General features: G+C 42.7%; 1 protein-coding gene across 1 annotated transcript; it reads left to right on the forward strand.

The window, feature by feature from the left end:
• Positions 1–1255: 1255 nt before the first annotated feature.
• LOC119652670 (pre-mRNA-processing factor 17) lies at positions 1256–8567 on the forward strand. Its single transcript, XM_038056936.1, has 3 exons — positions 1256–2059; positions 2120–2598; positions 7999–8567. Exons 1-3 carry the CDS (start codon positions 1339–1341, stop codon positions 8530–8532), a joined length of 1734 nt encoding a protein of 577 aa, XP_037912864.1. The 5' UTR covers positions 1256–1338; the 3' UTR covers positions 8533–8567.
• The last annotated feature ends 2525 nt before the right edge of the window (positions 8568–11092 follow it).

The following is an 11092-nucleotide window of genomic DNA, read 5'->3' on the forward strand; positions in this document are numbered from 1 at the left end:
CTGGAAGCTACTTGTCCGTCTGTCACCTCGCTCCGGGAGGTTCCTGCGGTTGGTTTCAGCACAGCGGTGCTACGGCTGGCAGCGAGTGTGCTGCTCTCAACGGCTATTGTCTCCTGACGGGAGGCCAGGAGCTCGTCCTCCGATGATGCGCCTGGCATCACCTCCTCTTCTTCTAACGTCGTTTTTTGGTTTTGTTTTTTGAGAATTAAGTCCATGTCTTGATCCCACGAGTAGTCCGGGAAGATTCTCCACCCTGGCGGGCCCGGCAACCAGGATAAGAGTCTTATTTGAAACTGAAGATACCCAAGGTATTCACAGTTTGCATACTAAAGACTAACACATGAGCAGACAAGCAGATCCTCGTCAGTTGGATGAGCCTACTCCCAGCCCAGCCCTACACACTCTTGGTCCGGCCGAAGACGGTTTCCATCGGGCATCACGAGGAGGTCTTGTGAGGACTTGCCGATTATATGGAACTTTAACCTGAAGCATAATCAGACCAGACCGCCAACTCAGCTGCGAATGAGTACAGAGTCAAATCAGGATAATAATATAGGGCGAGCGCAATGCTGACCACATTGTCTCCTATACTCTAATCCTGTAGTGTACTGTTGCGGTCTTGAATGAAGTATTCTAACACACTTCAAGGCCTTGACCCAATATTTTTTTTAAGTAAAAAGATCAAAATTTTCACATTAAAAGTAAACATTTTGGCAAAATCGCGGCCGGCTAGATAATACTATCTGCTGACAAATATTTTTTACAATTATGATTTCGGTTAAACCGTTAACGAGTTATTGTGTCCACCACAACCCATTCTCAAAAAGAGCACTTTTGGGAAACAGCTCTCCCATTTTTAAATTTGTTTTGTTGGAAAAAAAAATTACATGTACCTGACAATATGTATTAATTGACGCTGCGTACCGCTTTTTAATAAACATTTAGTAAGTTGTCTCAAACAAATCGAGAAAATGTCGCCACATCAGCCACTACAACTATGATAACCCTTTAAAGATACGCGGTGGCAATCATCGAAGGAATATCAACTTTTTGTCCTGGAACAATTTCAATGCAAGAATTGTAGATAGCTTCTAATTTATGTAATTAATTTTAATAATTACGTTGGTTACCATATTTTCGAATTTTTTTAACAATGCGAATAAATGGCAAACATTAATAAAACCCCGCAATACAGTTCATTGACATAGAGATGTCGCCACATGTAACCGAATTGCAAGTCTTTTCAGCTGTCAATAACTGTCATTGTCGACCAATGCTGCTTCGCGAGTTTTGTTATTATTTTACGTTTTGCTGTCGTGAAGTGTCAGGTTGAATACAATGCTGTCGTTGCAAAGCTATGGCTCAAGTTCCGGGGAAAGTGATTCTGAAACCGAAAGCAAGGAAGAGGCCGGAAAACAAGCGAAACCAGAGGCAGAACCAATTCATTTGAAACCCATCGACAAAACGTATTCTGTTGCGAGTTCCTTACAAATTTGTTCCGCTCCCGACGTTGTTCCCCATGGATCGGTTGCGGTTCCACGGGCTGTCCACCCGGACACGAAGGAACTAGAATATAATCCCAAATTCGAAGAGCTTTATGCCCCTGTGCAAGGCCCGTCGAACCCCTTCCTTACGGATCAGATGCGGGCGCAACGCAACACATTGGCTGGATATGTCGAGAAGGCTCACATCAACGCCTTTCAGTTTGAGGCTCAAAGGCGTACATTCCACACTTATGGTTACGCTTTGGATCCCACAGTAGATGGAGAAATCACAGATGGACAGAGTTACGTGGGCGATTTGCAATCCGCGTATGACACGGAAGGGAAAACCGTCTTTGAAGCACCAAAGCCGAAAAAGAAACGAAAACAGGAGAAGAATGACAACCCATCGGATATAGAGGGGTTCGTAGGACCCTGGGGCAAGTACCAAGATGAAGTTACCGTGGCACGACCAAACGAGCAAGAGAAAGCTGAGTTGGAAGAAATTCTGGCGAAGCGACACAAGCGAGGACGCATCCCAGAGGACAAACCTTTGGAGGAGAAATCAATTCTGCATAGTAAGAAACTTGAAATTTTCTTTCAGATTTCCGATCAACACAACATTTTTCTTTTAACAGTCAAAGACCCAACCGACTACCAGGGACGATCGTATTTACATGCACCTCACGATGTTGGCGTCAATTTGCGTTCCGATCTCCCGCCGACGAAGTGTTTCCTGCCAAAAGCCCACATCCACACCTGGCAAGGACATACAAAAGGAATTTCCTCCATTCGATGGTTCCCGCGTACGGCACACTTGCTTTTGTCTGGTAGTATGGATTGTCGCGTTAAATTGTGGGAAGTGTATGGAGAGCGACGTTGCATTCGGACATATTTCGGGCATCGACAGGCGATCAAAGATATTTGCTGGAACAACAAGGGCACCCAATTCCTTTCAGCAGGCTATGATCGCTACATAAAATTGTGGGATGCAGAAACGGGGGATGTCGTGTCAAGATTCTCGTCGCGGAAGATTCCTTTCTGTGTGAAATTCCACCCGGATAATAACAAGCAACATTTGTTCGTCGCTGGAACATCCGATAAGAAAATCATTTGTGTAAGTATGAGCTATTGCTAAATGTTTTTGAACTAAATCGTTGTGTTTCCAATGTGGGTTTTCCACTTCTTTCCTTACCCGCGGAAGCATTATTTTGCTAAGCATCTGTGAACCCTGAGCTCTGTTATAGGCAAATGGCAAAATACATTTTCATTTGCAAGCACACGATTACATCTGTGGCGCGGCAGGATTCGCGGCATTCGAAATTTATTATGTTATTATGTTGCGAATACCAGCGGACAGATGACGTCGCCAGTGCTCTCCACTCAGTTTAGACCTCGCCACAGGAGTGAAGAGCAGAGTGCCATGAAGGGGACGGAATCTGTCCGCTGGTATTCGCAACATTCGAAATGAGTTTCGAATGCCGCGAATTCTGCCGCGCCACATCTACAGTCCCAACAGTAAAATTTGAAAGTTTTCCTTTGGATTACACGCATAACAAATGATTTGCCCTTTCATCATCATTACTAACGGCGCAACTACCGGTGTCCGGTCTAGGCCTGCCTTAATAAGGAACTCCAGACATCCCGGTTTTGCGCTTGGTTGGTCTTCGGTGCTGACGTTGCCACCATATATTGCCCTTTACAATTTTTTTATTGGGATGCTCCAACCCTAGCAAGTTTTAGCGAAGAACCAGACGTATGGCTCCCACAGCTGGGCTGTCGCAATTCAAAATGGATGCATCGCGCGCTCCTCTTCCTGGTAGCGCTTTCTTCCTGGTAGCGCTTTCTTCCGGGAATAAAGGCTTTAGCCGACCAGAGAGACCCTTTTGAGTGTGTCTCCGTCGCCGAAGCTAAAATGGTATGGACCTCACTGGGGGATTTCGAAGGGTCCTTCAAAAAGTAGAGTCACCCGCCCTATTTATGTCTTGCGCACAAGAATCGAGATCTTCGAGTACGTTGTTCGCATAGTTGGCAGATGGTGGCGGTTTCACTTTCCGCACTGCGTTCTTGATCAGATGCAACAATCCGTTGGAATTAAGCCTCGATCTAACTTTGAGTGCAGAGCTGGAGAGCCTCAGAATCCCCCGGTATACCAGCTCCGTGGAACTTACGGCAAATTCTTCGCGATTGGCTGCCCGGAAGACAAGTAAGACAAGTGGCAGGACTTGCGGCAGGATCATCTTGCGCCATTATAGCGGCTTTCGGCGGTTTATGTCATCTTCAAGCATCTCATCGAACTGCAGGTACATGGTTGTCCGTTAGTGTTAGAAGATCGGAACTTTACCTACCTCTGAGAAAAGGAAACACTCGAATTGGATTCCCTGGTCGGTGATTATAACTATCGAACACCGAAGCGTGGGATCCACTCTACAGACGGCCTCGGCACAAGATTGGGCATAAATATCCTTCAGAGATATCGCCTCAGGCCATCGATGACTTTAAGGCAACGCCTGATACCCTGCGATCTGGTAAACCGAGATGAATTCTATGGAAGTGTTTGGTGAATCAGGGTAACCTGCCTTTCTTTTTTCTCACATCTTTTGTAATCTTGCACATCTGGCATGCGATGTACTGTCTGACTTAAGAATTAAAGTCCCTGCTTATCGACGGCCAGAAATGCATTGGAGCGACTAGTCAATTCGTTGTCCAGATCTGTGTGGGCTAAATCATGAATGGCGGAATATACTTCTTTACGGAAATCGGTCGGAATATTGGTCCGTTGTCTAAAGTCTGGGTGTTGAGCCGAAGGTAGGAAACTTCGTAAATGTATAGTTGGTTCTGGGTCGTTGAAGAAATTTGTCGTTGTTCTGCGCCCCCAAAATTGTCCGAAAATCCACTTTGATGGGGGTCTTGATCTCTGCAACACGTAACGAAATGTCAGCATCTACGTTATCTTTTCCAGATAAGTGTTGAATGTCGGAAGTGAACTGGTTGATAAATCTCGAGTGCTGAAGTTGGCGAAAGGGCGCTTTGTCAGGCTTCTGTTTCAAGGCAAAAGTCAGTAGCTTACGGTCCGTGAACATTGTGAATTTAGAGGTTCGCGGCTTTTAACTCACGATCGTTCGTGCTGTATTTCCTTTGAGTGGGGTCCAGCCCCTTGAAAAGGAAGATTGATGATTGTTAAATTTGGTTCACCTTTGGTGAAGGGCACCTGCAGCGCTGTTTGAGACATCTTCCGCCAGCTATTGCTTGTTGATTTCAAATGCTTGGGGATTCTCTAGAGACCACACAATCAGAGAAAAACAATAGTCGAAGTTTAACATGCCCAAGAAGCTTCTCAGATTATTAACTTATTTCGGAATCGGGAAGCTATAAATCGCATGCATTTTTACTAGGCTAGAATATCATTTAAATAAACGAAAAAAGTGTAGGTTTCGCCGCACAGAGTGGATGAATCTCGTAAGTTGAGATTCTTACTGATGATCTAAGGGAGGCTGTGTAGTCAATGAGGGATCTGATGTGCAGATCAACAAGCAATTAACAGGGGCACAGGAAATCTGCGCCTAACATCGGTGATATCAGCGATAGACTCATGTCTACCTGCCTGTAGTCCTAAGTGCGGATTGTCGAGAAATTTGCTGCCGCGAGTTTTAATGTTTGCGGGGTTAATTTATGATTCCGAGGTGCGCAAAGAACCGAGACTTCAGCACCTGTATCTACAAGGTAATTGCGCCGGCTCAAGGGGGCGTAAATTGATAGGCGACGGGAATCCTGATGACCTACTATCCAATCGCCCTTTTCGTGAAGCGGATTTAGACTGTGTTTCCGCCAATTTACAAACGGTAGCTGTTAGCGCTGCCACTGGCTACTGCAACTGAGTCAGTTGCTTTGAGTGTCACGAGACAACTCGCCAACCATAAGTCGCGCGTGGACCGCGGGAATTTTACGCGGGGTGTGGCTAGCATGTTCAGTTTCTTTGGCATTCGGTCACCAAGCGTTACCCCTATCAGTAAGCAATTACCTTTCGCCGTCTCAGCCTCTTGTAGGAGTAGTCCGCACGTTTGAAAAAAGACCGATTGTATCCTCATTCAGATCGACAAGCGCGTGTAGCGTTCATTATGATGCTCTAGCGAATCGCGCCTCGAACTGGTCGAACTTTTTATTCGCTGATGATATTTATTAATTTTGTAAATCTAGCACAAAACAGTTGCAACTTGCTCTTGGTGTTGAGATAATAGCATTTCCAGATTTTGGACAAAGCAGCGAAAGTAGATTTAATATCAACAAACCACAATACAAAATCCTCGATGCAGCAGTTTTCCCGGAATGCCCCTCTAGCGTAGAGCATCTCTGTTCACACTATCTCTTTCTTTCTCTCCCTGTCAATCAAGACCGTCATGTTCAGCGGCTTTATTCCGTTTGAATGCATTGATGGCCGAAATGATCTCTCTTCCGCTGGGAGGAACAGTCCGTATCCGCATGTTACAGTGATTAGCGTGATACGGTTAAGAAGATGAAATGTTCTTTTCATCTCTTCAGTTGCTCGTCATTGCGGTTTACACATCTGAAACATTGCACTACTCGAAATCTACTTGTGGCGCAGCAGGGTTTACATCCCCGCCTCACTCGACTTCTCGGCTACTGCCAAGGCTCAGGAGGATGACGTAGTACTTCAGAGCTTCAAATCCAACCCCAAATACAAATTTCGGGAGTTGCCCATCTTCCGCTGGAACCTCTCTCTCTCTCTTTGCTGCAAATACTCGGGAAAGGGACCCCGGCCATACATTCCGGCCACCTTTCGCAAGAAAGTGTTCCACGCGGTTCACGACTTCTAGGCACGATCTAGGCATCAGGACGACCAATCGGTTAGTCTCCGAGAAATACTTTTGGCCCTCCATGAATAAGGACATCAACTCCAGGGCCAGAGAGTGCATCGCATTCCAGAAGTGTATGGTTATCAGGCATGTAAGAAAAGAAGTGGGCTCATTTCCCCGCACTACCAAGCGGTTCCACACCTTGCACTTCGACATCGTAGGCTCTTTGCCAGACTCGCACGGTTTCAGGTATTGCCTCACAATCATCGACAGGTTTACGCGGTGGCCTGAGGCAATACCTCTGAAGGACATTACGGAGCAATCTTGTGCCGAAGCCCTCTGTCGAGAGTGGATTCCTCGCTTTGGTGTCCCTGCAGTGATCATCACTGACCAGGGCATGCAATTTGAGTCCACCCTTTTCTCGGAGTTAGGCAAATTCCTGGAATTCAAACGCCAACAGACTACGGCATACCACTCGCAATCCAATGGGACGCTCGAACGTTGGCACCGGACGTCGAAAGCCGCCATTATGGCCCGCGACGATCCGTCCTGGACTCAGGTCTTGCCTCCGAACAACCCGCCGAGAGGAATTTGCCCAAGTGATCCGGTCTTCGACAAGAGATCGGGTCTCACAGATTCGGGATTTTATCTCGAATGTTGTTAACGCTGCTGCGCTACATACTACTTCACTGACTAGCGCAAAAACAAATTCCCTTCTATCATAATGCACACTACGCTGAGCTTCTCGATATTGTCAATATAGAATAAAAGTATGCATTTCTGGAAATTATACTATAATAGCCTTTGAAGTGGCAGACACCAAAAGTTGATAAGATATGCAGTTTCTAGCTAAGGCAATTCAAGAGCACTCACTCACAAATTATAGGCAAATGATTTGAATCTAATGATTGCTGATCCAAGCTTTGTTTCACCTTTTTTCCTCAAGAGGATAATTGATTTCATCACCAAGGAACAGGATGCCTCTGGTCCTTCAAAATGTCGACCAATTATTTGTCTTCTCACTATCCATATCACATTCGTGTTTACTACAATTGATACTCTTGTGGTAAATCAAATCGAATGCAATACTTCAACAGTGATGAAGAATTGGAGCACGAAATTATCGGTATCCTCACAAACATCAAATTACGTGAAAGCAAATACGGGTTCCAAGTCAATCATGGCATTTTGTCACAATGTAGATTGATGCATTTAATATATGTATATATTTACGCCAAAGACGAAAACCAGTCTCGCTCCTTGCTGGACATCACCATCCAGTTTGGTAAGGATAATGGCATGGAGTGGGGTTTGGAGAAAAGTCGCATAAGAAATTATTCGGGGAAATTACATCAACAGTGGATGTATCCTTAAGCCACAATAAAAACCTACGTTGAAGGTATATATTCGGACGACGTATACAAATACTCCAGCAACCGGAAAACTGAGCTAAATTAAGTAATGGCACTGGGCTTAATATTCTCCTTAGAACTCGCCGTTTGAAGGCATTGCTTATTTTTCAGTATTCTGTCAATTCAGCTAAAATCTTTTCAATAAATGACAAACAGTGCCGTTTCGCCCAAGATCGTCTTTGTTGATTGCAGCTCTTGAATCTTTTAGAGAATTATCTTTCAAAATAACTATTATTCATAATTACTGTTAACACAACTCTCTACTAACAAATTCCTTCTTTCTATTTGCAGTGGGATACACGAAGCGGTGACATTGTACAAGAATACGATCGCCATTTAGGTGCTGTCAACACAATCACATTCGTCGACGAAAACCGTCGTTTTGTAACTACCTCCGACGATAAGAGTATGCGCATTTGGGAATGGGATATCCCTGTAGATATGAAATATATTGCCGATCCAACTATGCACTCAATGCCAGCCGTAACTCTATCACCAAATTGTAAATGGCTGGCGTGTCAAAGTTTAGACAATAAAATTGTAATCTTCTCAGCATTGAATCGATTCAAGATGAATCGTAAGAAAACATTTACTGGGCACATGGTTTCGGGATATGCATGTAGCTTGGACTTCTCGCCAGATATGAGTTACTTAGTGTCAGGAGATGGCGATGGAAAGTGCTATATTTGGGATTGGAAAACAACTAAATTGTACAAGAAATGGCAGGCGCACGAAGGAGTTTGTATCAGCAGTTTATGGCATCCACATGAACCAAGTAAAGTCGTTACAGCCGGGTGGGATGGTCTAATCAAATATTGGGATTAATTTGAGAAAAAAATAAAATGAGTTTTGTAAATAAACCAACAATTTTTTTATTTCGTTTCACTTTGGTTTTCATATATTTTCTTTAAAATATAACTTTTGAATAATACCCACGATATGTTATGCGTCCTTACGAAGACAAATATAGCTTTTATTTTTTACTAATAATACATAAAGTAATGATCATTTTTAATACAGCTTACCATCCATTACTCCTTGTTACTCCATGTAATAGGCTATCCAAGAAGCATTGCGCATAATTCGTACATTTTTTGTGCAAATTTTTCAAAGAAATATTCAACATTTCATATAAGCACATATGTATTTTCATTTCAAAGCTCGCTTTTTGAAGTAACGTGCTATTAGTTTAAATTTTTAAAATCAATCAAGTTCAAAATTATTATAGCTTTTAAATGATCCCGGCGCTTTTGCGTTATCACTGGAAGATGAACCTCAGTGCAAAAGTCACCTTCAATCCTGGGAAAGAAAATTAAATTGTGATTGAAAGCGAATTTACCGCTTCAATCTTGGCCAGGGTAAGCAATGGTTTTCACGAAATAATCAAGATTAGCCATTGGTACGCGAGATAAAATCCGATCCGCCCAATCCCAATTGGTTGAGGTTTGCGGAACCTTTTGAATAATTTCCTTCATTCAACAGTCTAAATGGTTTTTACAAAATAAGTTATTTCCTTCCTTTCCTTATCCTGTTGGCACTTAATAATACTATTCAGTAACTCACTCCTTTATTATCCGACGGAGATTAACTGTTCAAGTGACTGGCTGTGACTATGACCCTTCATGACAAATTCCTTATGACTGACCCAATGGATCTGATCTACTTTTTATTCTCTTTGGAACAAAGGATCTAAGTTGCAAGATCAGCGATTACCTTCTTAGTAATTTGATTCAATTGGATATAGTGAAATATAATCTTAGTTGCTTACAGCAACAGTTATCAGTTAGTCTCTGTCGTATAGTACTGATGACTCATCCCTTGTCAGTATTATAATATGTGTTTATATTATACGCTCTCAAAAAAGAGTGTTTACATTAATTAGATTCCAGCAAAGGAATTTTACATTAAAATACCACACAAAACCTTAAAAATGTGATGCACAAAGCGGCCTACGTAACCTCGGGGTAATAAATCTTCGTAACTGGTTAGTCATTCGAGATATTTGACTCTAAAATAACGATGTCCAAATGAAGGGCCGTGAGAAGAATCCTATCATAAGTTTGTCAACAACAAAATGCTGGTTAGTTGGTAAATTTATAAAAATGCAAACCCAGAAACAAAGAAAATGTACGACGTTACCCGAACAACCCCTTCACAAATATTTTTATGATAAGTTGGACACTCAGGATGGCGAGATATCGATCCTTTCCGTTGTGTTAATGACAAAAGCTTTACTTTACTTTCTGACTGACAAGCCGCAATGCATAAATGGTGGGAATACTTTGCACAGAAGAATTTGCTCATTCATTCGGATTAACGTGAACCAAGGTGGGTTTGTCAAGAATTGCAGAATGACGTTATATACGCTGCGAGGTTAAACATGGAGAAACGCCGTGAGAAGTTCTGCCCTCTGTACATTGCATTCTTGAATCTAACCATTTGGTTGCGCGTCACATAAACTCATCTGATATGCAAGATCTAGTGTCGAAGAATCTTGCTTTGTCGCGATCTGAATAGTAAAGTTGAAATGTGGTAAGTTTGGTACATATATCGTAATAACTTTTTGGCCCTGTCGGTGTTCCTCAAGGAAAATTAAGGAATGCAATGAAAAGAAATGTCTTGATTAGTACTTTACGAACCAGGTATTAGATTTGACGTTGGTTTGCAAAGAGGAGCAAGGGGGGGGGGGGGGTCAAAATGATTACCTTAAAGATACATAATTATGGCTCTTCAAAAAATGAGGTTGCCGTTTTGTCAAAAACTGCCACCAGATTTTGAGAGCAAACTGACAAATTTTCAACCGTATGTGATTGGCATGTTGATTCTTGATGCTTTCAAGAGGCACACTACTGATCATGCTAAGTCAATTTTGCGAAACGCAAACAGTGACATGGTTGTGATTCCGAGAGGTATGACCAGCCAACTCCAACCTCTCGTCGATCAACAAACGATTTAAGGGCCCCTTGCGAAAAGAACACCTGAAGTGATCTCAACGGCATATACAATTCCGGAAGAACACGTGCAAAACTCATTCAAGAAATGGTGCATCCCAAATGCTTTGGACGACTCTGAGGATGATGTTGTTGTTTCTCTGCATATTATACTGATAATTCAAGTGAGTATTATATACTACCTAACAAATGTATCAATAAAAGCCCGCTTGCGTTTACATTTGTGTTCATCTTATGGAGTGAGGAACTTTCTATGCACGTTTTTCTTTTACAGTTCAAAATATTCCTTCATATACTTCCGAACTTTCAGTTATACGTGGGTTACAAAAGTCTTTACACACCTAAAACATTTTCTTTTAATCACTAAAGAAAACGTGAAAATGAAAGGAAAACAGTGGGACAAAAGTATATATGTTATCTTCAAAAATGTACAT

This window comes from Hermetia illucens, chromosome 3 (genome assembly GCF_905115235.1).
Source record: "Hermetia illucens chromosome 3, iHerIll2.2.curated.20191125, whole genome shotgun sequence".
NCBI lineage: Eukaryota > Metazoa > Arthropoda > Insecta > Diptera > Stratiomyidae > Hermetia > Hermetia illucens.